This window comes from Takifugu rubripes, chromosome 10, assembly GCF_901000725.2.
Source record: "Takifugu rubripes chromosome 10, fTakRub1.2, whole genome shotgun sequence".
In the NCBI taxonomy this organism is placed as follows: Eukaryota; Metazoa; Chordata; class Actinopteri; order Tetraodontiformes; family Tetraodontidae; genus Takifugu; species Takifugu rubripes.
In genome coordinates, this window is record NC_042294.1 from 2361373 (window position 1) to 2388795 (window position 27423).

Consider the following 27423-nt stretch of genomic DNA (forward strand, 5'->3'; position numbering starts at 1 on the left):
ATTTGAACACGCTGATTTCCCAGAAGACCGTAAAGATCCCGTTTAAAACAGAAGGATTGCAACGGCGGTTAGAAAACCAAATGCAGCTCCCTGGCAAAAGCAGCTGTTTTGAATATTTCCTGCCTGCACGTTGTGTGATGAGAGTTCTGGCATAAATGGAAGCGGAGGCTGGGGTCTGTTAGTGTTGAAGTCATGGCAAAGACTGATTAGTTTAGTGCTGTAATGGTATTACGCACCAGGCCAGTAAGCAGGCGCAACTGGTAGACATTAGAGGCGGATTCAGTGTTCTGTTTCCCCGCACAGCCAAATCTGAGTCAGCTTTGATTTTTATTCCCTTATTCTGTGTCATTTAACTCTCTGTCTTCTCCCCGAATCTCTGATTTATCGACTATGTGACTTTTACACCGAGAGGCTTTAATTCATAAGACATAAGACGTGAGTGACACATTCATTGTCCCAGGAGGAACCAGATGGAGGCTACATTTGGTCCTCCTATGGAGCCTGTAGGAAATGTTTCCGATTAGTCAGAGTGACACAAATGGAGGCTTCGTCCCAGTGTTGTCAGCGGGACTGTCGGAGGATTCCTCGCTGTGGTTCGGAGGATCTCGGCAGCGTCCGATGCCGCTGCGAGCGTGATTTATTCGCAGCTTTGTTGTTCGCGTGGCATTTTTCCACACATTAATTTACATTTGGAGGGTTTGACCCCGAGCTGACCCACGTTTATACATCAGGGAAAAGGAAACAGAACCACAGCGGTCAAGGAGATTTTCCTCTGCGCGGGCGTGCGTGGGATCACGTGCGTGTGAGAGGAAGTGTGACCCAGCATGACTGGAAGAAAATGAGGTGAAATGACGTGAGTTTCCTCTCCAGAAAGAGGCCAGCACGTTCCCAGTAACACTCAGCACTTTGTCCCTCTGCTGCTTCCACGTTTCCAGTTCGCGACCTCCATCGTTCAGCCGGGCCGAGCAGTCAGACGACATGATTATAGTGTCGGGTTTACGGCCGTTGGGCTGCAGGTGAACCACGTGTTAGGCCGTGTCGGTGTGGATCTGGTTTCCTCTCGGATTCGCTCTCGTTTTCCATCTTTATCCCCGTTTAGTCGCCAAAGCTGCTTAAAAACCGCTTTGATCCACTGTTTTTTTTGCATCATTTCTCCCTCTGCATCACACCCACCTGCTTCCTGCCGGTCCTGCCCACCCCCGCACCCGTGATGGAGGAGGCCACTTCCTCGGGTCGCGGTGTCCGAGCGTCAGCCACAAGTTTTTCACATCGGGAGCGTTACCAACAATGTGAGCGTCTCAGCTGGTCCTCTCCTCTTTCATCCATCGTTCCCTCCGTCTGTTGATCCGCAGGGAAGCAGTTCTGGGTGTTTAAGGACACGGTGCTGCAGCCCGGATACCCCAAAGACATCACCCAGTTCGGCCACGGGATGCCGGCGCAGAGCATCGAGACGGCCGTGTGGTGGGAGGACGTGGCGAAGACCTACTTCTTCAAAGGGGACAGGTGTGTCACAGAGAAGGCTGCTCCGCCGTGCTCGGTCTGTTTTAGCACTGATGCACTTCCTGTTCCTGTTTAGATACTGGCGCTTCAATGAAGAAATGAGAACCATGGACCCCGGCTATCCCAAACCCATCACGGTGTGGAGAGGTGTGCCCGATTCACCGCAGGGGGCCTTCGTGGACAAAGCCAACGGTACGGTTTGTCCTGCCTGCTCTGAGTTGGCGCGGCGGCGCGGCTCACGTGCCAGGCCGCATTGATTTCAGCTCGTGCGTGCGCCCGCTGAGCGGGTGCCGCACGAGAGGTGTATCGATTGATATTCGCCCCAGTTATTTCCCCGAGCTTCTCCAAACGCGGATGCGATATCTCGGGACGTCGTCCAATTAAAGAGGTCGTTTTTTTTCCCCCGGACGTTGGAAACCGTGTCGCCGACGCTCGGTGCGCCGCGAGACCCAGTTGGAGCCGGATTGTGGGAAACGGGACTGACACGAGTCCCGCTGTGCGCTCCGCCCGAGGAGGGGGGGGTGTTGCTCGGCCACTGAGCTCAGGGTCGTTCTCGGCCTTTCGCTTGGATTGGAACTAAAAGAAATAGAGCAGGTGGTGCTGAACGCTGCGGCCATCTGCGACGCAGATCTGCTGCCAGATCTGAGGCCAGGTGGGGGGCGGGGTGCATGAGGCATGAAGGGTGGCCGGGTAGCCGAGGAGCCGATCACGTGTTTTCGCACTAGCACGAGTGTCGGTTCTTCTTCTGAGACGCGCAGTGAACACATCCGTTACGGGGACGGAGACAGCCGTGACGGATGCGTTCCGAGCCGTGGCCTCAGGTCGGCGTTGACCCCGGCGTGTCTCCTCCCTCCTCCTCCCCTCAGCGCCAGTTTCAGCAACTCCATCTGTCCGCTGCCTCTCCCGCATCTCTGCAGAAGAAGAAGTAAAAGCTGCCGCTGTGGAGGGAAGAATTCCCAAATCTTCAGCTAATCTATGTCGACATACGCGTTTGGTCTCGGCTGGCGAAACGACCTGAGGACAATCGGAGCAGAGCGTCCTCGCCGTCCTAAAGGAAGGACTCCAATTTAGTTAAAACAATGCGCATTTCAAAGACACTGGCTTTACAATTTACTGTAATTAGTGGCAGTAATTTGCCATGAAGCAGCAACAGCCTGTACGTCTTGATTACAGACACGGTTTGAAGCTGCTTCCGGTCTTTATGCTAAGGTAATGACTCGGCTAAGCTAATGGCTTCCCGATCCGTCCTCGGTGTCGGCAAGAGAGCAAATGGATGTTACCACATGTGTGAATTTCTTCTTTTTCTAAAGAAGCCAGGAGTTCAGTCTCCCCAGCATTTAAAGTTGGTGGTTTTTATACATCGCGTGATTTACGGCTGATATTAAAGCTGATCTAACATTCTATTAATATCACTTTTCACCCCGGGTGAGACAAAGTAAGGGACACACATCTCAGATATTTATCCTCAGCCTTTGTTCCACAATTTCAGTGAAATGTGACATTTACCTTCCTGTTTGTTGTCATCGGTCTCAGTTCTAGAGAAGCAGCTCTCTGTTTTTAATCAAAAACGGACTCTGTTTGTAGCATCGGGACCGATTCCTCAATATTTCTGATAACAATTTCTTTCTCACAGCAGCTTGGTGCCTGGTGACAACTGTTGTGCTGTTGTGTGATATCAGCAGTGGGCTTTGGCTCCTGGTTGGCTGTGTTTTCTCTTTTATAGCCAAATATAATTGGTCCTGAGGGACGGTCGAGGATCTGAGCTGCACATCCGAGCTGAACCAAACAAAAGCCGCACGCACACTCCTTACACCACAGGTTTAGATTTAGTACCCAAACCTTCCCCGGGCTCAATCTGCTGAGTCACCGAGCAGCTTTAAGTTGAAACTGTTATATATACTGTGGTTGTCCCCACGTCTTCCATGTTTTACTTTCTTTTCCCGAGATAGGAGAGAAGAAAAGTGGTCGTCTTTAGGCGACGTCTGTTCAATATTTACTTTCACAGAAGGAAAATTGACTTTCAGAATTCAGCACACACACACACGACTCCAGCCTTACAGTGTTTGAAGTGATGCGAACAAATGTGTGAAATGCTGGTTAGCTAGCGCGCTAGCTAAAAAGGCCCATCTAAAAAGCCGTTTGTGTCCCTCAGGTTTCACGTACTTCTACAAGGGGAAGGAGTACTGGAAATTCAACAACCAGTTCCTGCGGGTGGAGCCCGGCTACCCGCGCTCCATCCTCAAAGACTTCATGGGCTGCGAGCTGAGGCCCATTGACCCGGCCCGGCCGCCGGGTGACGACGGCAGCACAGACGTGGTGATCGAGCTGGACAACGAGGCGAACACGATGAAGGCCGTCGCCATCGTCATCCCGTGCGTGCTGGCGCTGTGCCTGCTGGTGCTGATCTACACGGTGGTGCAGTTCAAGAGGAAGGGCACGCCACGCCACATATTGTACTGCAAACGCTCCATGCAGGAATGGGTCTGAACCATTGGGACAAAAACATGGGGGGGGGGGTGAAAACAGGATGTGTGACCTCCACCTACACATACACACACACACACACACACTCATACACACAGGATGGGCCATCAACTTTAGAAACTGCCACACCTCCTCGTTACGGGCGGTTCTGACCCACCTCCACACGGCACCCCCAGGACATAAAGCGGACTCTGCCGACCCCCCTCTGCCTTTTTACCAAACAGGGGAGCAGAGAGACACCATGTGGGGGCTTTTTTTTGCCTAAAGTGACGTAAAAGAAACAAAAGGACCGCCAGCGTCACTTTGTATCTCAGAAACTGGGATTCCGACCCGCTTCCCCCCTTCGTGTGTTTGTTCTGAACCAAGTGGGATTTTCGTCCCACAGGAAATGACATCATCATCCGTCATATCAGGTTATTCAGTACCAGGTTTTTTTTCAAATATATTTTCTGCTCTCAGTGCCTCCCCTCCCCCCACACCATCCTGCTGAAAACACAAATCCATCACAACTTTGGTTTTTCCGGTTTTCATTCCGACTTTTATTCTGAAAGAAAAGGTCCAGCCTGTTCCCTTTAACATGCTCCTGAGGAAGAGACCAAAACAAACCAAATAAAACCTATTTCTCTCCAAAGAGGATCGTTTGGATTCATTGTTCCTTCCCTCGATCTTAAAGAGTCGGGAAGCTCTGACTGTTGTGGCAGTCTGTTCCAGACACAGGGGCCAAATTATCCTGCAATAGTTTAAGTCGCCTTAATTAAACTTCATTATACTTGTGTTAACTCTTGCTCTTCTTCGAGGTTGTTTTTCCTTTTCTACATGGCTTTTGTTTCCGTTGGCTTGCAACAAAAGCTAATTGTGAGCTTCCTGTGATTATGTTCTCTAGTTTGTTTATCTGGATTTTAATACATTACCCAGAATCCTCAGCACTGGCTTGCTGAAGTGTTCTGGGCAGATTTTACAGTCGAGTCAGCCTGTATTGAAAATAATGTATCATAAAAACGGTCAGAAGGTTCTGGAGTGAAGCCACTATTTTTGTGTGTTTTTGATATTTGTTACTTTTATCATTTTCATACAGCAGAAATGAGCTGGTGAAGCAGCTCGCTGCGCTTGTTATTGGGTTTTCCTGCTTTTTATTTAACCAAAACTCCTTTTACTCGGATCGTTTGTGAACAAACGGACTTTTTTTGGGGGTTTTTACTCAAATACTGTCGACTGCCTTGTCTGAGCGAACTCCCAGTTCCCAGAATGCTCTTGGCTCTTTGACTGAGGTCAGATGAAGATCAGTGCCTGTGTCAACGTGCATGCAAGCATTTACATCCTGCACATCAGCCGGTTCTGCTCAGCGTGGCTCTGGAGCCTCTCAGAATCTGAGAGAGACGTTTACTTTGGAAAAAACTGTTTGCATTAATATTTGTATTATTATTATTGTTATTATTATTATTATTAATGTTATTATTATTATTTTATTTTAGTGTACCCCACCCCATTTAGAGTGGGAACAGAAGCAGATGGTACATTAGGGTTTTCTAACAGGTAATTTAAAAGCAATTTGGCCTCAACCAAGTCTTTTACTGTCTGAATGTGTCTGTTATCATGATCACATGCTTTATTTTTCCCTCTTTTCTGGTCAAATCTAATTGGACATGTCACTTCTTTGTCCAGACAGAATGAATAAACCGATTACCACAAGATTAAGAGCTGCCTTCGGACTCTGTGCTCGTCTTTTCCCTGGAAAAGCTTGACCTGTACGCACGTGAGGCCCGTGTCAGAGTTCTGTTGACGCCCGAGGTGGCGGAGCCGCACATGAGCTGTGCCTTTGCACCGCGCGCCTCCTTAGATTTCTCCACTTGGAACGGGCTACAGTTTCCAGGTCCGTTTCCAGGGTGTTGGTCGCTCTCAGATGCAGCCAGATAAGGTGGAAGCAGATTCTTCTCGCAGCTAAACACTCCTTTTCTCCAGCTCCAGTCATTTGGACCTCAGTAGTCCACCCAACATGAGCCCAGTCCTTCAAGATGTTTCCCTTCTGATGGGAACTGTTCCACTTGAGCAGTCATCCGCCATGATTTTATGTCCCACCAGGCAAAGGAAGCCCTTTGGATGTAGACCTAAACATCTTTAGGTTCTTTAGGCTTCTCCTTCCTCTGTGTGGCCCCACGTTGTGGATATTCTAGTTTATTCAGATGGATGTGGGGCTGTTAATGGTTCCAGAGAGACTCTGAGATGGGAGGAGACGCATTCAGCCGAGCTCCGTGATATCCTCCGATTGTTTTTTTAAACAGTTTTTTCTAAGCTAGTTAAGTTCACAAAGATGTCAGCCGCTATCACAAGTTTCTACGTAGCTCCTACAGAGATCTTAAAGAAGCTTTGACCGAATCAGCAGAGCTCAGCGTCGCCTTTATCCAGCAGCGAAGGTGATGAAGGAGCAGTGTTGGGCCCACTACAGCTTTAGGGCCTTCCTGGATGTGCTCATTTATCTTTGGACTGTCCTTCACCCTTGAAGGCTTCTTCTCTCTCCACCTCTGTTGCAGACTGTCTGCGTCTCCGTGTCCGTTCAGGTGACTCCCGGTTCTGTGTTTAACGGCCCTGCGGAGGTTTAGAATGCAGGAGTGCGTCAGGTGTACGGTGAACACGTGGGGCAGGAGGGGGGGCGTTCTTCATCTCTGCTACACCTTTGTGGGCGTGTCCCTGTGTGACCTCACGGCTGGAGCCAGAACAAACCTCTGGGCTGAGCGTCTGTGCTGAAAGCCTGGAGCTAACCGAGCGTGCGGTGACCAGGGCCGTTCCTCTCACCCCCCCCCCCACCCCACCCCACCCCCTCGCTGTCATTGCCACAAAACATGAGTGATTACAAGCAGAAGCAAACTCATACATTTTCATTTAAGCTCAGAGGCCTCGCAGCACGCTGCCTAATGGCCCCTCGCAGGTTAAGGACCAAATATCCTTGTGGACGGGGGCCGTCGAAGGCCAGCAGAAGTCAGGCCGCTGCTGTGAAAGCTGCTGGAAGATGATGGAAACACACTGATTAAAAGGCTGTTTACTTGCTCTAACTGTAGCGGGAAGGGGGGGTATACTGAAAAACTGCATTTTAATATTCTGCTGATGATGACACAAAATGTTTGAGACATTTCACCCCCCCCCCCCAGCTCAGTCATCTGTGAATATGATTTCTTCATGCCCCAAGTCTGAATGTGGATCAGTTGGTATTCCGAGCTTCGGATGGGACCACGTGCACGACAGGAAAGCCCGAGCAAGTGTTGGAACTGAGCACGACAGAAGCGTCATTAAGCAGAGCCACATCTGACTCTGCACTAAAGCTCCAAACAAGTGCAGCCAACGTTTGTGGCAAAATCAAAATCCTCCTTTTCGCTTTAAACCAGGCAGGTCCAAAGTCCGGCCCGGGGGCCAATCACGGCCCGCTGTAAGATTTCATACGGCCCGCAACTTCAGTCTTACAATGTATTATTTATGGCCCGCTGGCACTAACGGAATAAATAAATCACTAAAATGTAATTCCTCCTTTCTTGTAGATCTTGTAAAAGACAAGAGCAAAATTTACTTGTTTTAAACTTGAATGATAACAGACAACTTTGCATTACATTTATCAAACTCATGGAAATTTAAGGTCTGCCTGAGTGGCTTATATTTGGTTACACTGCCATTTGAAAAATAAAGAGAATTGTGACAATGAAAATTGTTTTATAATAGTGTACATTTGCATGTAACTTTTCTGGTTAAAAAAACATCAGAAGGATCTACTGGCCCCCGGGCATCTTCACGTTATCAGATCTGGCCAATCTCTTTGCAAAACGTTTGGACACCCCTGCCTTAAACACACCCGCTAATTAAAATCAGCTCAGTATCTCAACAGACTTGGGTTTGACGCTCCAATCATCGTTGATTTCTTTGGTTTCCAGTCAGAAACGCCTCTGCTATTATTTATTTTCCGCCCTTCTTTTCCGGAGGAATCACTACCGTCGCTCCGTGGAACACGATGAAAGCCATCCTCCATTCGGGGGGAAGAACAGGTCTGGTAGGAGACCACAGAACAGAGCAGCTCCATGGAACCGTCAGACGATGAAAGGGCGGCACCGATGACACCGACTGCTCACATCAGACACAAATATCTGCTGCACCTCCAAACGCGCCTTTTCTCCGCCTGAAGAGAGAAGCTGCACGTCTGCTTCCAATTTCTGCCACTTACACGATCAAATGTCCTCTCAGGACTTTGAGGACCAGCCAGACGCATATGAAAACACACCCTCTGCATATCTAACATTCCAGACATTCAGGTCTCCCACATTTGTTTGAGTCTGTAACTGTATAAATCTTATTTTTGCTGACATGGATTTCAGACCAGGTTTGGACCTTTTCCAGCTCCAAAGGACCACAGTCAGTCCGATGAAAGAGAAATACTGGAGCGGAGAATCATTTATCTAATCACCATGAGGTTTGTTCTGCAGATGCTGCTGCTGGAGAAGGCATAATCTCTTAAACAACATGAGTTTTATTGCTTTTCATCTACAGAAATAAGAGAAACATGAGGCTTTTTTGTGCAAGAGAGGGACCCAAACCCACACATTGGTCCTGCGATGGTCTGGTTTGCTGCAGGAACCAGGGAACCACAGGTTTAGCTGAGGAGATCTGTGGTGGTCCAATCAGCTGATTCAGCCTCCTGGGGCTGGTTCTCCTCCCGTATCCTCCTGCACAGGACAAAAGAACAAACCAGACAGGGGTCATCTTTAGAAAACAGCCCCTGGAGCTTCCTTGTTTCCACTCATGTCTGAGGTGGCCGTTAGCAGCCGCACACTTTAAATTCTCAGAATTAAGGTCAACAAGCAAACGTTGACTTTGTAAAGAGTCCAGCTAGGAGTTTCTGCTAAACTTATCTGGACGACAGCTCCTTTCTGTGTGTGTTTGGAAAGTGCTCAGTCTTTAATCTCACTGACTCATATGAAATAGTTCCTCCTGAACTGTGGTTGGATGTCATTTATCAGGGGAATCTCTCCACTCCGCTCCAGACAGATCTTATATACACGCACACTCACATCCATGGGAAATCTGGCAACAAGTTGGAAAACCGGAGACCTTTGAGGGACGACAGAGCTGAAGATGGCACCGCTGGAGACGGTCAGAGGTGAGACGGATGGTGGTAAAGTTACCGTGAGAGTTACAGCGTCCAGTTTTATCAGAAATGAAAAATCTCCCCTGGTTCTGGAGGATCAATCTCAGTGTTTCGATCCAAGGAGGCAGAAGCTTGTGTGAGATGCTCTTCAAGCACATGTAGGCAGGCTAACCTTTGCACATGCTGCTGTAGCTGCTGCTGCTGTAGCTGCTGCTGCTGTAGCTGCTGTAGCTGTAGCTGCTGCTGCTGTAGCTGCTGCTGTAGCTGCTGTAGCTGTAGCTGCTGCTGCTGTAGCTGCTGCTGCTGTAGCTGCTGCTGCTGTAGCTGCTGCTGCTGTAGCTGCTGTAGCTGCTGTAGCTGTAGCTGCTGCTGCTGTAGCTGTAGCTGCTGCTGCTGCTGTAGCTGCTGTAGCTGCTGTAGCTGCTGCTGTAGCTGCTGCTGCTGTAGCTGCTGCTGCTGCAGCTGCTGCTGTAGCTGCTGCTGCTGTAGCTGCTGTAGCTGTAGCTGCTGTAGCTGCTGTAGCTGTAGCTGCTGCTGCTGCTGCTGTTGCTGCTGCTGTATCTGCTGCTGCTGTAGCTGCTGCTGCTGTTGCTGTTGCTCCTGCTGTATCTGCTGCTGCTGTAGCTGCTGCTGCTGTTGCTGTTGCTCCTGCTGTATCTGCTGCTGCTGTAGCTGCTGCTGTTGTTGCTGTTGCTCCTGCTGTATCTGCTGCTGCTGCTGCTGTAGCTGCTGCTGCTGTAGCTGCTGCTGCTGTAGCTGCTGCTGCTGTAGTTGCTGTTGCTATAGCTGCTGATGTAGCTGCTGTAGCTGTAACTGCTGCTGTAGCTGTAGTTGTTGCTGCTGTAGCTGCTGCTGATTGCATCTCCACAGCTGCAGATCCTTCCCCACCCGCCCCTCTACCCTCCGCTGTCCTCTGTGTCCCCGCAGGACTCTCATTAGGGAAGCAAACACATTATCCACATAGGCAGAAGCGAGGAGGAGGACGAGAGCAGGAAGTAATGACCCACAGAGTCCAGGTAAAATTATCTCCATTAATCACAACATTGATTGGTCAAAATGTGATTCTCCTTTTCTGTCTGTGCCACCAGAAGCAGAGCTGAGCTCCCAGCCCGACTTTCTGTGACCTCTAACGTTCTTTGTTTTTCTAATGGTGGAAAATCACGTCTGGTTTTGGTGTGAGGCTCTTTTCTCCAGTCGATACTCATCTTCCTGTAAATGAAGAAAAATTGGCATTAAAGTTTCCCTCTTCTTAAGTCTATTTAAAAAATTGAAACTTAAAAATGATTAACCAAAAAACTCACTTTTTCTTTTTGACCTTTAACCTCTGTTCTTCTTCCACTATGGATTTTCTGCCAGCTTCTTGACCCAGACTTTTTCACCCACTCCTTTTTCACCCACACCTTTTTCACCCACTCTCTCACACACACACACACACACACACACACACACACACACACACACACACACACACACACACACAGTAACTTTCCTGCTTCCCTCCAGAGAGTCTTTTAACTGCCCAAACACATCAGGACAAATGTTTCATTCTGACCTGCAGGAGCAGCACATTCACTCCGAAATCTCATCCCACCACCGACCGGAGGTTCACCGGGGGCCAGCGTTTCTCGCTGATGTTGCACCAACCCTCAGTTTCCCTGAACAACAAAGCCATGAAGATACAGTAAGTCAGCTACACACTCGGGGTGGTCGATTATATCGTAAAGATCGTGAACTGCTCAATCTGGATCTGCAGAGAGCAAAGGTGCCAATCCGGGTCACGCCTGCGTTCGGTGGTCCTCTCCACGTGATCCAGGAGGAGCACGGTTTGGTCAGCTTCCGTCAAGGAGAAAACAAGAAAGAAGTGATTATAAATGTGACAAAACACGAGTAACTGTAGAGCTGAGATGTTCTTTCCTCGCCGCTGGTTTGTTTAACAAGCTGGAACAAAGTGGCGTCAGCGAGGAACGACTTGAGCCAAATAATCATTTTGTAAATGAAGTCCTCGGCCTTCAGATGTGTCTCCTCAGATAAACAAATTAGATTTCAAATGTATTGCCTGTGCACAGAGGCCGGAGCTGCTGCTGCAGGACTGAACTGAGTCGCCGCCTACGGCCCCGTGAAATAAACACAGAGGCGTTCCAGACCGAGCTGGACCCGACCGTTCCTCAGGCCCGCTGGTTGTAAAGCAGAATTCAAGCGGTTCCCCAACGATTAAGTCGTGCTGAGTTTTGACCTTCCTGCCTGGCGTTAATGTCGCAGGAAACATTAGCGTGAGAAGAGCGGAAGAGTAAAAATACCATTTTGTTTTGTTTCTGCCTCCGCGGCTCCATCTGACAGTGTTTTATCAGCAGGAGACGTGAGATACAATCTCTGCATGTCAAACGCTGCCATTTCTGAGGAGCTCAGCAACAAATCTGCTAAATCAACACCCCCGACACCCCCGTGATTATGCTCTGGGAGTGGAAACTTGGGCTCAGGAAGTGTTCTGCATTTTTCACAGTCCTGGAAGGACGGCTACATGGCCCCTTGTTAGAAGCCAACCCTCTAACTTGCCTCGTGGCTACGGCCTACGGTTCTGTCCACAGACTATTTCATCCCTGTCCTACAGCAGTTTACTCCAACATCTCAGAAAGGAGGACTCAAACCTCGACGTCACCTGTAATGTTGAACCTAAGCTGACTCTTAAGGGGATTAGATCTCCGAGGAATACGTAAAGGAAGCTGGATGACAACCGGACGACGTGAAGCAGTCAGCTGATGTAAAACACACTTTACACAGGAAACGCGCGGCCGCCTCAGCAGAATGTCCACCGTCTCGTGGGCTGCAGTAAATGAAGAAAAAGGAAATGTTTGGAGGGTGCAGTGAAGGGTTCAGGTGAGCACCAGAGGTTCCAGGCAATGGTGTGTCCTGAATATGTGTGTGTGTGTGCTGTCAAATGTCTTCTCCAGCCCCAACTATCACAGCTAAATGCTAAATAACGAAAACCAAACCATAAAACCAGGTCTGGACCCTCAAACGGCCATTGCCGCACAGAAAAGTCCTCACTCTGTCGCGTTCATCCTGATGACTCTGCAGGTGCAACCACATTATTAATTTCAATCTCACGTGTCCAGGATCCACCTTATATGAAATGAATATTAGGTGACCGGTACAATGGAGCTGGCCCAGATTTGGCTCTCCTGATGTGGGAACATGTTGAAGGAGCTCTTCTTCTAACGGTCCTCCTTTGAGCTTCTGCTGCCACCTGACTGGATATGAGTGATGTCACCTGTGCAGCCAGCACACAGGCTGTCTGTTTACAGTATTAGAAGTGCTGCCCGGCACCCAGGGTGCCTTTTTAGAGGCTGCGTTAGCCATGGCTCTCTGTCAGAGTTACTTAGCAAACCCCTGTGGGCCCAGACTATCTATCCCTTTTACAGGGAAGTCATTATAGAAGTGGATTATACACAACAGCAGAATCTCATTTCCCAACCTCTCAGGAACACCGAGACGTTTGGATTAAAATTCTCCGGTAAAGCCTGTTCCAAACATGGAAACGAACAGCGTGCTCTGCATTTCAAGCTGTAGTTGAGATGCGTGTTTCTCATTAAGTGAGATGCAGTTCTTATTTGATTGATTTGGCTAATTCAGCCTGGTCTGCGAGCTGAAAGCCCCCATTCGTGCCTCTTTTTGGAAACCGGAGACATCTCTGGCTCTAATCTGATTTAATCTCTTTAATCCTGCTGCACACGCAGATTCTGACCTCACAAAGCTGAATTACTTTTCATTTTTAGCGTGCCAATTGGAATTAAGACTTCACCCGTGTCACGACAGCGAACTTTACTGCAGAATGTGTAAACATATTTCTAAATGTCGTGATGATATTTCAAACGAGTGTTGGATCAGCTGCTTTTGTGTTCTCGATGTTTAGCAGAAATGCAATTTTAGGCTGAGTGAGGGTATTTTCGTGCAAAGGTCAAGAAACCAGAGTGAGCATCATAGCACACACGTACTGCCTGGCTGCAGGCAACGCAGGACATTTACTCACACTCACACACACCACACACACACACACACATTAGCACGTTCTGCGAAATGAGGACATAGCCACGATGACCTCAGCCAGTCCCTGCTCAGGTGAGGTCTTGGCCCCGCCCCTCAGCGTCCTGCAGGAGCACCCCTGGATCGTCAGTCTGCATCAGTCCTTATCCCTCCTGACGAGCAGGCAGGTCTTGAGCGTGTAATTGAAACGAAATATTATTTCTGCAGCAGTCATACGGGTCCTTTTTTTTTCCTCCAAGCACCGTGACTGAAGTTAGTTTCTAATTAACCAAAGTCCCCCTTTATGTTCGGGAGGGCGGCCGGACGTGGAATAGGATTTAATTACAGGCAGTGGTGATGAGAACCGGAGCTACTGTACATTCCAATAAAATGAACATTTACACACATGATGCTGGGTGAGCTGAAAGCCAGGGCCCGGTAGGTCCTGTAAATTCTGAAGTTGTTAAAAGCGACTGCTTGAAGAGACATATGGTGAGCTGTACGTCATCTCCCACATTTGGAGCCCCCGGCTCTCCCCTCTCCTGTTATTTAGTGAGGCAGAGAGAATGAGCTCAGCCCCAAATGATGGCGGCAGATGGAGGAATAGTTTGGTAGCAGCATAACAACTGGTACTCATTCATACAGGCCGGCTCCATTTGGCTCAGAAAGAGCACCTAAACAAAAGCACATACAGTTTAGGATAAATGGAGCCAGGAGACTCACAATCAGACAGAAACGGTCTTCAGGTTTACCCATGAACCAGCCTCCTGCACGCTGATACGCAGCCAGTCATCGAGACTGATGGAACACGCGTCCTTCGGCTGTCATCACGCACACACACACACACACGCACACATGCACGGCTGGGCCGAGGAAGATGGATAATGTCGGATATCACTCAGTGAAAACAGAAGCACACTGTGGAAGATCGACACATGGGGTGGACGACTCCGCCCATTGGAGTTCCTCAGTCCACTCAGCCGAGGTCAACAACAATCTAAATTTCAATTAATGTGGAAAATGCTGCTGGTTGAATGCTCCTGGATGAATGCTGGTCATCTGAGGGCTCATGTTTCATTGGGGGGGGGGGGGGGGGGGGTTTACAATTGTTTGGGACGATTATTTCATTATCATCAGTCCAACCGGGGTCGCGTCCCTGGCTGAGATTAGGCACCAGCACAATTGTTGCAATTAGGCACGGCAGCTCGGCAGAAGTGTCAACGTCAGAGCGCAGAAGGTGAAGGAAGAAGCCTGCAAGCGCCACACAGCAGCTCTGTGGGTCGGATGCTCGGAGATGAGAAACAGCAACGATCTCTGTGAGACTCTGAGGGAGGGATGAGAAATGAGAAATGACGGATTGATGGCGGGAAATCCACTCAGCTCTGCTGGTAAAAACCAGTCAGGCTTCTGTTCTACTCAATAAAAAACCAGTAAAGCCTGGTTAGAGATGCGCCCTCTAGTGGCTGGTTGCTGCTTGCATCACCCAGTTGGCAAACAGAGCAACAGAGGACGAGTTCTCCCCTCACCCTCTTTGCATTGATATCCAGCTTTCTGCGACGTCTTGTCGTCCTCCTCTGCAGTCCAATCACGCTGCCGTTGCTTTTTACAGCCTGTCTCAAGCTGTCAGGAAAATTGCTCAACAGGTGAAAAACAGTCTGTGAGAGCTCATCTTTGCGTGAGCGCCGTGGCGCCGGTCCATCAGCGGGCACAGATCCTCGCAACATGTTCAGTACATTCACGCACGTTCAGAAATTAGTTCCATTAGCGGTGTAGCTGAGTTATTAATAGTGTGGAACGGCATCAACTGGAGAGGTTTTTTTTTTAAAAAAAATATGGTAATTGTGCATCTGAAGCGGTTGTTTTCCCTGGTAATTGACTCCAGCTCAGCGACGGGCCCACAGCTGGCGTTTCCCTGCCTGGCTCCTGTCGATAGCTAATGTTACTGTCGCTGCAAAACGGCATCATAACTAGTTTTGATTTGTTTCACAGCAGGGGAAAAGAAATGAAATGAGGTCTCCAGTGTGTGTGTGTGTGTGTGTGTGTGTGTGTGTGTGTGTGTGTGTGTGTGTGTGTGTGTGCACCACCAAGAACACACAAGGATAATTAAAATAATAACATTAGCATCTAGGCATGATAATGTTTGGAGCGGCGGCGTGAGAGCAAAACGTGAGCTGGGCTGTAGCGGCGGACGCTCAACAGACACCCTCCGATGAGGTGTGACTCCAAACTCTTCCCTCATTCACCATCCAGATTAAAAGCACTGAGTTGATGTTTGTTTCCAGCGTTTGAGAGGGACAGCATGTAAAACATGCACAGAAAATCAGAACCTCTGAATATTCCAGGTCTTCACGATGGCAGAGCTTTGATGATTCACTTAACGGGTCAGCCAATGACGCTTCTTCTCCAGTTTCGCCAAGAAGACCAGCGAAGGTTCCCCTTGATCTACAGCAATGGTTCCTGGTTCGTGTGAGACTTGGAGCATCTTTGCCACATTTGATGAAAAACCCTGAGAAACTGGGAGATGAGAACAAAGCTACATTACTATAAATAATCCCAAACCTTGGGAGAAGAGGCTGAAATAAGAGTGGTCTTTTCCACAAGGAGCTTCTTCAAAGAAACCTAAACTATATATCTGTCAGCACACGTCTGCGGAGCAGGAAGTCTGTGTTCCCTCCGTCTCCTCAACGCCATCAGCACTGATGGGTTAATATGGAGACCTCATGTTGTGCTGCTGCTCTGCAGGACATCAGCGCACAGATAATCCAGCTCAATGGAAGAGAAAGCAGAGGCTCGGAAGGCAATCACAGCCTGATTATGATGCTTTCTGACTCAATCAACACCGAGAAAGACTCGTAATGCTTTGGCGATGAAGCTTGATCACACTGGGGAAAAACACCTCGAGTCGCTCCTTCATGTCACCTTCAGTCTGAATCTCCTGCGCTTTCAATGTGGACACGTTAGGGCTCATCAGAGGAAGAAGAAAAGTTATTCCTGACGTGTCTGGGCGTATTTTCCCCTGAGCGTTGAGAACTAAAGGAACGCTTGATTGACAGGTTCAACATTTGTGAAGCAGTGATGTTGAATGTGTTTACAGCAGGTTTCAGCCCAGTGGTTCCCATCTACCGTTGACTGTGTTCTCCACAACACCCCTCATCATTAGTCTTCTGCCTTTGAGTCCAGTAAATGTTACTGATAAAAGGAGAAGATGTGAGATTTAATGAAAGCGCTCCGCTGCTCCTTCTGCTGAATTTAACCTCATTTAAAACAGTGAATCAACATTCACATCAGCTGAGCTCCATCACTTATTCTCCTGCCAGGCTCAGCCTTCTGTAGATTATCTACAGTATCACGTCAACATGGTGCAGCAGTGAGATAATACCCCCACCTCCCAGCCTCGCCCCCTTCTGTCAGTGCGGGTTTTGAAAGCAGGCCACGGCCTGACATGTGCCGTGGACTCAGCTGCCAGCAAAGATGCTGCCATTGATTGAATGTGGCTGCCAAATGGATCCATTTTCCCCCCCGTGTCTCATAATAGATTTACCAGGGTAATGATGGGCGTCTGAGCAGGCGGGAGCAGGAGAACAAGACTGTTTATCAGTAATGGCCAACATTTCGCCCATCTGAGTGCTCCCACCTATTCAAGAATATTAGCTTTTTAGCAATCACTGTCCACTCGTACGCTACCAAACATCACTCTGTCCGAACAGATACGCCTCCTCTTTACAATATTACTTCACTTTTTCTTCTCTTCACTCTTCAACAGTTCACACATGGGCCGCGCACAAGCTGGTGGCTGCAGATAGAAATCTTTTCCATCCACCCAGACAGAGCCCAACCCCAAAACAAGCCAGAGTGGAAAGGAAAAATTCCCCTTTAATAGGAAGGAACATTAAGTAGGACCAAGCTGAGGAGGAGAAGGGAAGATTGGATGATGGAGGAGAGGGAGAGGAGAGGAGAGGAGAGGAGAGGAGAGGAGAGGAGAGGAGAGGAGAGGGAGAGGGAGAGGAGAGGAGAGGAGAGGAGAGGAGAGGAGAGGAGAGGAGAGGAGAGGAGAGGAGAGGAGAGGAGAGGAGAGGAGAGGAGAGGAGAGGAGAGGGAGAAGAGGGAGAAGAGGAGAGGAGAGGAGAGGAGAGGAGAGGAGAGGAGAGGAGAGGAGGACATGCAAGGTTGAACCAATAAGGTGATCATGTTAATACAATGATGATAAAGCTAAGCTGACACTGTTCTAACAATGAGCGTTAGCTTAGCTTGAAATAATGACTGTAGCTTCAGAATTACTGACTTAAGTTTTGTCAGAAAGGAAGGTTTTAATTCTGGGTAGAGCATGAAAGTACAACACACACACACACACACACACACACACACACAGACACACACACACACACAGACACACACACACGCGGAATCAGCTGTTTACTGGGACATTCCCTCCACTCTGCTCTTTTATGTTCTCACTCCAATCCTGCCCATTTTCCCTACAAACATCTGGATTTGAAATGAAAAAACAAAACCAGCTGTCAAGCTTCTAGCGACCTGCTCTCTGCCAAGACAAAGTTTGCTTCCTCTCAGCAGCATCTTGTGTTTCGCCCTCTCTCTTCCTTTATCTCTCCCACTTCATCGTAAAACGCGCCCTTCCTGAAATATACCCTTCGTGAGGGTAATCCTTTGAAACATGCACACACTTGGGGGGGTTGTTGAGACACCGTGAGCGCAGCAGCTGTCGGCCTAACAATGATAAATGGCAAAGAGATACTTTGAGGTGGTTTTGTCTTTGTTTGTTTCTGCAAACGCCCCCCTGAGCAGAGTGGTGATAATGACTTTAATGGCTCAATCTGCATCAACTTCATGAGGAAACATCCTCAGCCATATGTGCAGAGACACACGTGCAATTACTCGCTCGTCTTCATCATTCCCTCATCCCCCCCCGCTGCCCCTCCAGATCGGCCGCTCGGGTTTTCCCTCTCGTGCAGATGTTCTTCCACACCGTCACGATACCCTCCTACACCCTCTTTATCAAAATAATATGACAGGAAATGTGATGGATGTGATGGAAATCCACCATTTTTGGTTGGAAACTGTCAGTCACATGGTGCAACAGGGGACAAGGCAACACTGAGGACGCACAGTTCTACACCCGGTGCTGCGATTTGAGAGACGCTGATCGGTTTGTGACAGGATCTGTTAATGCGTGAGGCTAATCGGTGCTATTGCTCTGTTTGCAAAGGTCAAGTGGAGGCACAGAGGAGTCATTAAATGGGGAAAAGTGAGAACAGACGACCTCTCTCCCTGTTACTTATTCAGTTTGTGTAGCAATAAACCTTTAATACTGCTTGGACTCCAGTGTGAAGTGAAACGCAATTAATTTGTGCAATAATTTAACATTCTATGTTGGTCCCATTTCTCCTGATTTGATTGTTGTGACAGGCCTGCTCAGAAGGAGATGGATCGTATCTGTGCCGACAGAACGGGGGGGTGGAGGGGGGGGACTGGTCCCGGGTGACCTCTGACAAGAAGCCAGTGAGACAGTAAAATTGAATTTCTCTGTGCGCTTGGCAGCGGACGCAGCTCGTGCGCGCACGCAGCCATAGAGGCCTCCTAATAGTTTCCAAAGCGGATGAATCTGGTGCTGCTCCAGACCTGAAACACTGAACTGGCTGGACTGGTGACGTGCACGTGTTCCCAGCATGTGTGAACCCTTCAGGATGGTGGCTGAGGAAGGTCAGGAAAGTGCAGCTAATAGCTCACACAACTGTAGCAGAGCAGACCTTCACAGCCAGAGCAGGATTTCAGCAGTCCGTCCACTGGTTGGGCTTCTGTTTTTATCATTTCCTGAAGGCGTTCTGTGGCGAACTACTTCAACTTCGCTATTTTTAAAAAAAAAACCCTGAGTTGAGTATTTTCCCAGATCTACTCTGTATCATGACCTGTTGATTCTGACTGTCGCTTCTCGCCCCCACAGTCTGAGTTTGACCTCTGACACCATCTCTTAAGTGGCATCACCACCGGGTATCTGGCTGCCGCTCACAGATGATCTGGCTCAAAGCGTAGACATCCCACCCCTGGCCCTAACATGACCTTTGATCTGTTTGAAGATCGTTCCTAGAATAACATGTCAGCATTATGTGGTCTGTCCATGCAGGCAGCTGTGATCCAGGGAATAAGATCTAGTTTACCCAAAGGAGATCTAAAAGACTTCAGATCAGCTTGATAAAGTGCAGGTTTGAAAAATGATATTTATATTACTGAGTTTCTTCCATTGAGGGAATTTGTTCTTGTAAAATATTGTTCAGATATGAAACAGAACCATGTCGAGGGTGCTGGAGATTGAGAGAATTTCACTTCGCTTGATGAGATTTGTTTCAGTTGCTATTGCTCACTGCTAACACGTATCCATGGCGACTATAGTCCCAGAAGCCCCTGTTCCATGTGTTCAGCGGCTTTTTAGATGAGAGCGACACAAGCTGGTCCTGAAGCCTGAAGCCTGACACAGATGGAAACGCACGTCATCATGTGATTTGTCCCGGTTGTTGTCCTGTTGTCCCCTGACCCAGACTCCAGTCACATGACCTGTCAGAGCGACCACAGAGACTCTGGAAAGGTTCATTACTAGCTCATATTATCAAACATTAACGACACAGGAGAGCTCACTGCATTCTCAGAAAAATTCTCAGGATTCTACTAGGAAGTGGTTAACAATAAGGAACATCGTAAATTGAGTTTAATGACAAAAATAGAATGTGTGGATGGCGTCCGCACAGAACCTGTCGGTGCAAAAATTCGGTAGATTCAACAGGATGGCTGGGTTTGCTTCGTTTACGCTCTTATTCTGTCAGTGTCAGAATGCTCCGGCATGACCTGATGAGACACCCGGAAGACTGTAAATGGATTCCGCAGGTCAATATGGTCTCCTTACACCAGAAGGGAGGAAGGAAATCTAGCGCATAAACATTAGCGCCGTGCCATTACAGCTCCACGAACAAGATGGGATCGTTTTGCCCACAGGCATTTGACCCATAATGCATCGGCCCGGTTACCTTTAGCCAGCCCGGTAATGAGTTGTTGGTTGCAGGGAACGGGGAAACCTAAAGGGAAAGTGATTGGAAGTCAATTGAATAGAATGAATTCGATTGATCTCTGTCAGATATACACAGCAGGAGAGCAGCCACGCCGGCAAATGAACCAATTTAACTGGGATGTGTAGAGCCACAGTTATTGACCCGCTCATTCAAACACCAGCCAGCATCTACCCAGCAACTCCAATCACTCCTGCAGAGCACGGACAAGGCCATCGATGTCGGATAACGCCATAAGAAGATGGAGCTCTTTTGTTTGGTGTTGACAAGAGTTCTACCTACAGCCGTCTACGACACCACCACCCCCACCCCCCAGAAGGCTTGAGATTGAGCGCAGAACGAAGAAAAACACAGACAAAAGCTCTCACTAAAATTTCCCAGGTTGCAAATGAATCTTTTTTCAATGAGGATAAAAACAGGTATGTGTGTGAGTGTGTGTGTGTGTGTGTGTGTTTGTCTTCATCCCTCTGCGGGCCAGAGTCGTTGTTTCTCGGAGCCTCCCAGGACGTCTGCGCTGCCTGCAGGTCATGGTTTGCTGTCTTCAGTGACACATCTGTCTTTGTGAAAGTCTGGCCCCGCAGTCCAGAGAGTCAGATCTGGTTACCTGAGGGGCCTCCTCAGAACTCCGAGACCAGTTCAAAGCAGGAAAAGAGGCCAGATTTCAGACAGGCACAGCACAGAGAGGAACAGTGCACGCTGACTGCTGTGCGTGTGCAGTATTTCCTCAGGATACATGTCAACAGTTACAGGACCGTCTCTTTCATGAGCCACACTGGGGTGAGGTGAACAAGACTGACCTTGTCCATATTTAGTTATCTTGACTACAGGAAACTTCAAAATGTCCAGGTGCTGACATATATCCAGCATTAATAAACCATGATGTTAAAAGACGAGGACAAAGAGGAAGAAGAAGGCACCGACGGATTGTTATTAATCCACATTTCAGAGATTCTTCTCTTCAGTGACAGACAAAAATGAGGTGGTTTTGTCGCATAATCTCACAAAATTTTGCAAGCAACGGTGGCGGATAATATTGAGTATTCACAAAGATGTGTTGAGCCAAATCGCAGGCAGCTTACAACAAACATCAAGGCGTCCAGTATGACATTCCGGGCACTATTAGGATTTCCTGGCTCTACCATTACATTACCATTTTTGTGATAAATGTCCTAGGGACAGTGGTACCTATGCAGCACTGGCATCCAAGGCTTACATGTCTCTTATGCCATCCATGAGGACAGGCTGACCCTGGTGGGACATTTCCCCTAATCTGGCGTTTTATCTCTGCAACAACCTCTTTGATGATACCGTTAAAATCAGCGTTAATTCTTCTAGTATTGAGCTAAGAGGTAAAGCCTCTGTGATAAATGTTCTTTTTCCTGTTCCAACATAAATGTAGACGGTGTGTTTCTGCTAGCATGCTGATCTTAACATTCCACTCACCGAGCTGCTGGTAGCCACACGGAGCTGCTAGCGAGAATTTCTGGAATGGCTTTATTTCCTATCATTTAATTTGGCTGGAGGCGCTTTTGTTTCATCAGAAACACTTTGTCAGTTGGGGTTTTTTTTTGTTCTTCCGAATGAAGAAAGAATCGTTTCTTTCTTTATCAGCATAATCTCAAATGTGTCAGCGAATTGTTGAAGCGGCTTTTAGATTGCAGGACCACAAACCTGATGGCTGGATGTGGAGTCAGCTGAGTGAACAGATCCTCTGAGATTGAAGGCATCCCAAGGGCAAAACAGGCTCTATCTCTTCAGCAGATGGATCATTCACAATGGAAGCAAAAAGTCCTTTGCCCGTCTCCTGCTTCCTGTGGATTTCCTCATCTTCCTGCTCCCTCTCATCTCCTCTAATTTTTGTCTCCATCAGTACTTCTGATCGGGCCTGTTCCTTCCTTCTCCCTGCTGCTCCATCTGTCTGGGCTTGTCACCAGAGGATCATCAAGAGCCGCTCATGTTACCAGATGTCTTCCATTATGCAACCGTGCTTCAGAATAACTGGCTTTGATGACAACCATGTGAGACAGATTTTACTTGCAGGATTTGTAACATTGCCACAGAACAACTGCTGGTGCGCATTTAATCACCCATATGACCTTTATGCGCTACTCTACATACAGAGATGCGCCTTCTAAAATGGTCAGGGCTGGGTGCATGATGAGAAGTAGGTTTAATATTTGCACGCAGCTCAGGCCCAACATTCTCTCTAGAACAAGTCCTGGTACTTTTCCCTTGAGGTTCTGCAGGGACCTGTCTTCATTCATAAGGCATGGTCACGAATAAACTCACACAGTTGGACTCTTACTGAATTTCCTGCTTGGGCTGTCCCCAAAGTTGACAACCAACCTCTGCCCCTGGATGGTGTGACAGTGGTTTGATGAGACTGCTATGGAAAAATGACTTCGCTGCAGCTATTTTTCATATTAAAGACCCTTAATGTAGTTTATGTAGTGTGTAGAGAAAGTATCTGAGTATGGAAGGGGCAGACTGGGCTGGTTGGACCAGGAAATCCTGGTGATGCAGCGTGTGTTGCTGTATCTTCACTCTTCCTGTCTCCACGCTACTCCAGGATCACTTCTCAGAGGATGAAAGTATCCTGCAAACAGCGGTGTAATGTCGTGGAACAAACTCCTTCTAGGCACAGAGTAGCAGCCCATTCCTGCTCACTCTACCAGTCAAAGGCTGACAGCGAGATTTATGAGGGAAATAAAGGCGGCTGTTGGACCCGGGCGAGCGACGGATGTCAGAGAAAGTGGAATATACATTACAATATCTTCAAGTGAACAACCCGGGCAGCAAAAGTAGCTGGTGAACTGAGGATGTCTTCCAACCAACAAATCCTTAATATGAGAGGGACCACTGAGGGGAAAAAACAGCTGGCAGAATGTCCGACTGTAGTGGTGGACTGTCTAATAGCACCGCTACGACAGCACATGAAAAAGAGCGTTCATTTTCCTGTCAGGATCCATCCCACTGGCTATTTTCTCATACCAGATGTGGAAAACCATGATCCCACGAGGTATAAACACGGTCACATTAAACACAGTTTTTCCTTCCTGGTCAACCTGATCCCAGGCGGGCAGAGCTGTGATGGAGGCACAGAGGAGGATTGAATGGCTGCTGGTGGATCAGGAACAGGTGTCCAATGTTTTCATGCTAAATCTCCATCAACAGCACACCTTCTTTTCTTCTCCCCCCACCCCGGCTGAATTAGGATTTCCCTTACGTTCTAATGAATTAAAACAGCGAGCGGTGTCCCGTTTCAATTCCCTGATCCCCTCCGGTCATTATTTTCCTAATTAACGTCATACAATCCAGCGGAACTCGTCCAGTTCCTGGTACGCAGGGACCATCGGACCAGTGTTCCACAATGACACAATGGAGATGCTGAACGTCTGCAGTATATTACCAGTAGCTTCACAGATCTTTACAGGCCTTTAAAATGTTCAGATAGCTGAGCTGACGGGTTTGCTGAACGTTTACTCTGTTGGAACAATAATCTGCATTGCTGGAAAATCGCCATGGAGAATTCATGTGGATTACTGGATGAACATGGAATGGGTGTAGCTTTAATGCACTGGTCTGAGGGGCACTGCGGACTGGAGGTCTCGGTATCAAAGCACAAGCCAGGGCCCCTCCTTACAGCTGCCCCCAGTGAAAGAATAAGAGGCACCTTAGATCTGAATGTCTTTGATTTTGCAACAAATGCTTCATAAAGACACTCCTGAAGGCTCGTGGAAACATTGAAACCTTTCTCTTTCTTGAAGTTGTTGTATGCATCTCCTCTGGTTCCCTCCAAACTCACCATCAGTAACCTGTGTTTGATGCTTTCACAGTCGGGTCTGTCACAAAAGGACTAAACTGAGCACATTTTGTTGCTCTTTACTCAGCTGATTGGTCGTCATTGGTAAGTCATGAAATCTGTATCAGGAGATAGATCCATAAATTGATCAATTGCTGCTCATTATTCATAGATGAGCAGCAATTGATCAATAGTAGCACCTCCCTCCTGGCAGGTTTATCCACAGCAAATAGGAACCTTCAACAAGTGGAATTGATTTTTTAGTTCCTACTGCAAGTGAAGGTCAAAGTACTAAGACATCCTGGTTGAAATGAACTCCTAGGCCCGGGGTGGCCAACCAGTCAGAGCCTAAGAGCCACATTTTTTACTGTGTTACCACAACGAGCCACATCATACACATGGGCACACATGAACATCACCTCATCCCCTCCTCACACACACAGACCTCTGCTTAGCCAGATTTATTGTAAATGTCACACACCAACATGATAATGACAGAATTTGACTTCTACAGACCACGGGCCAGTCATTTTCAACAATGAACATTGTGTGCACTGTCTCACGCACAAAAACTCTCAGTTCAACTAAGTCCACAAACAAAAATATAATAACTAAAATGTCTTTTTTTTTTTACTATGCATGTTGCTTAGTGGGACTTCTGGCATTCCTTGCTTTGAACAATCCTCTTCAAATCCGGCTTGTATTCAGTTGCTGCCACGCGAAGTAATTCTTTCACATGGGTGTCAGAACAGATCGATGCTTTGGTTTCACGTGTTTCAGGGTAGAAAACACAGACTCGCAGACGTATGTTGACCCAAATATTGACAGGATCTTAAGTGCAGCCCGTTTGACATTGGGGTATTTTTCCATTGGCACACTTTTCCAGAACCTAATGGCCCCTTCCCTTAAAGCAGGTTTCAGTTGGTCCTCCTCACGAAGATCGATAATCTCCAACTCAGCTGCAGCCTCATCTGTGACTAGCGGGGCTTTTAAACAGTGCGGCTCCACATTAAATGGGTCAACGAGGAATGCAATCTGTGCCCTTTTCAGTTGTAGATCACGGAACCGGGTCACAAAGCTTTCCTGCAGGTTTTCTCGTTTCGCTGTGCATTTTTTTCCTGCCATTTTGAAGGCGAACTTGACACTAATTGCTTACTCAAAAGAGCAAGGCAGCTGACTCCAATAGACTCCCGTAGAGCCCGCCGGCCCACCTCTGCACTGCTCCACCAGCCCCTGAGATCTGGCAAGCTTTCTCTGACGGGCTTCCTCCGTGTGATCCACACGGTCCTCTGCTTGGTGGAATCTGACAAGATGATCACATCTAGGTGCAGCCTTGTCTGAATGATGTGTTTGAGTGATTGGAGAACTTCAGTTGTTTTCCAAGGTCAATTCACAGTTGCCAGTCTGGGGCTGTGGAGAGGCCTAGTAGGGGGTTTCTCACCGGCCTTAAGGAAGGGGATGGTGTTCTTCTTGACTTGGTGTTTAATGGAGTGAATAGCTGTCAGTCCCAGTGGCTGCCTTGAGCACTTGCTAGTGGTACCTGTAATAACAACCATCAGACCTTTTGGACAGATGTTGCAGACACATTGGGATGACTGGTATCTTAGATTTGCCTGTCAGTCTATGAGTTATCTGTCCAAGAGATCTTCTGCTGCCGTGTGTCCTCTCACCTGGTCCCAGCTCCTTTCCATCTTGCCTCCATGCACCTCATCCTGTAGATGACGTTAATGTTCCTTTCACACAGCTTTGCCTGTCTGGTGGTTTGTAAAGCACCTCTAACCCTGATGCTATCCCCAGAAGGGCCTTCTACCATAGCTGAGCCTCCGCCACCTACATCTCTATGACAGCACTCAACTTTGTTCCTGTGCAGACCTGGATGCCGACTGCTGCTATTTTGAGGTCCTCGGAGTCTTTGCACTGCCTAGGCTCTCTTGTCATTGTCACCACAAATTCCTCTTAGAGGCCACTGGATGGAAGCTGAAGACCTGTTAGCAAGTCGCAGACAGCTGCTAATTCTATTTCTCAGAGCTTTCACGCTTCATTATACAGTAGATGGGGCCACAAAACCCTCAGGAGAAAGGCATTGTAGGAGACCCAGGCCTTAACGCAACCAGGCAACCCAGATTTGTCAACCTTGAAGAGCCAGGCTTCAAGGTCACGGCAGGTTTTGTGGGTGGTGGCTGTGTCTTTCAGGCTGCTGTCGAAGAGTTTGCCCAAACTCTTGACTAGATGTTCTGATAGTGTGGGCATCAGTAATCTCGAAGCAGAACTCGTCTAGGACTTCCTCTTCCTTCAGCATGAGGGAACTCGACTTTGTTGGTTTGAAACTCATCCTCATCTTTGGTCGAAGCTTTTCGAGACCTTGTTATATCCACCTACACAATCAGGTTCTGCTTGGTGGCTGTCGATGCTGGTCTTCGAGGCACTCCAACTCTGCAGACTTCCCCAACAAATTCACGCCAAGGGTGAAAAGGATGACTGAGAAGTAGCTATTTATAATTTCTTCCTCAAGCCCCTGCCATCGTGAAGGACCAGAAGTGGTTGTTGAAGTTGTAGTAATCCAATATGAGGTCACTAATCTTGCTGGGAAGTGTCTCTTTGACTGGTCTGTTTAGTATGGTCCCATTGGAGTTCACGAGATCCCATAACCCCTGTATTCTCCAGGCAACCATTTATTGAGTGTATTAGCTTAACCATCATAAAGGTAAGAACACTGGTTTGGAGTGAAAGCACCTACAGTGTAGAGGCAGGATAAACCCGTGAGAGGTCACCTGATTGTCTTCCTTTGATACTGAAAGACCATATGTAGAACGTTGGAACAGAGAGTGAAACTGAATGAGGAGAACACTGTCATATAAGAGATGGAGAGACACGTGTGATGGGGTCGTGTTCTGTTCTTACTTGGATCCGCCTGTGTCAAAGATGGACCGAGCTTCTGCAGACCAGAAATGGGTCACGACTGTAATTTGGATGTCTGGCCCATCATTTGATGAAATGTTTAAAGTTTCCCGCAGGCCTAACTTCAGCTTCTCTAATGTAATTTTCCCCCAGTCTAATTACATCATGAATAATTTGTGGCTGGCCCACAAGCTCTCACATCTGGATTGTGAGTGTGCCTGCATTTATTTGCCTTTGAAACATTAAAGACACAAAATAAAGAATTAAAGAGAGGAGAGAGAAAGAGAGAAAGAGATCTGTCTCTGGGAGCGAGGAGAGCACGAGGATGACAGCATAAACGATGTAATGTCAGAGAAACAGGCTAAGAGACGCCATAATAATGGGCCCCTCACTCAGCTATGGGTCCAGCTAAGACAGGATAATGCATCGCTTTCGAATAACCTGGGTGAAAGCAAACGTGTGCTGGAGCTCTGAGTGGAGAACCCGTGAACTCATCATGAATAATGTACCACGGTTCATATGTA

At 48.0% G+C, this 27423-nt stretch overlaps 1 protein-coding gene and 1 long non-coding RNA gene across 3 annotated transcripts in view; one reads left to right on the plus strand and one right to left on the minus strand.

Moving 5' to 3' along the window:
* Nucleotides 1-5679, plus strand: part of LOC101070441 (matrix metalloproteinase-16-like) — a 36146-nt gene extending 30467 nt beyond the window's left edge. The window contains exons 9-11 of one of the 2 annotated variants that reach the window (XM_029842834.1): nt 1353-1503; nt 1577-1692; nt 3653-5679. In XM_029842834.1, the coding sequence (XP_029698694.1) occupies nt 1353-1503; nt 1577-1692; nt 3653-3987 (602 nt within the window). In that variant the 3' untranslated portion in view covers nt 3988-5679. The remainder of the gene's footprint in view (nt 1-1352; nt 1504-1576; nt 1693-3652) is intronic. The other variant, XM_003967803.3, reaches the window with a different exon arrangement.
* A 4414-nt stretch (nt 5680-10093) lies between these two features.
* On the minus strand, nt 10094-22086 carry LOC115251301 (uncharacterized). The gene is made up of 3 exons (XR_003889871.1): nt 21871-22086; nt 10408-10761; nt 10094-10315 (listed from the first exon to the last, which is right to left on the minus strand). It is a non-coding gene; the product is annotated as an uncharacterized lncRNA (long non-coding RNA).
* Nucleotides 22087-27423: the final 5337 nt, after the last annotated feature.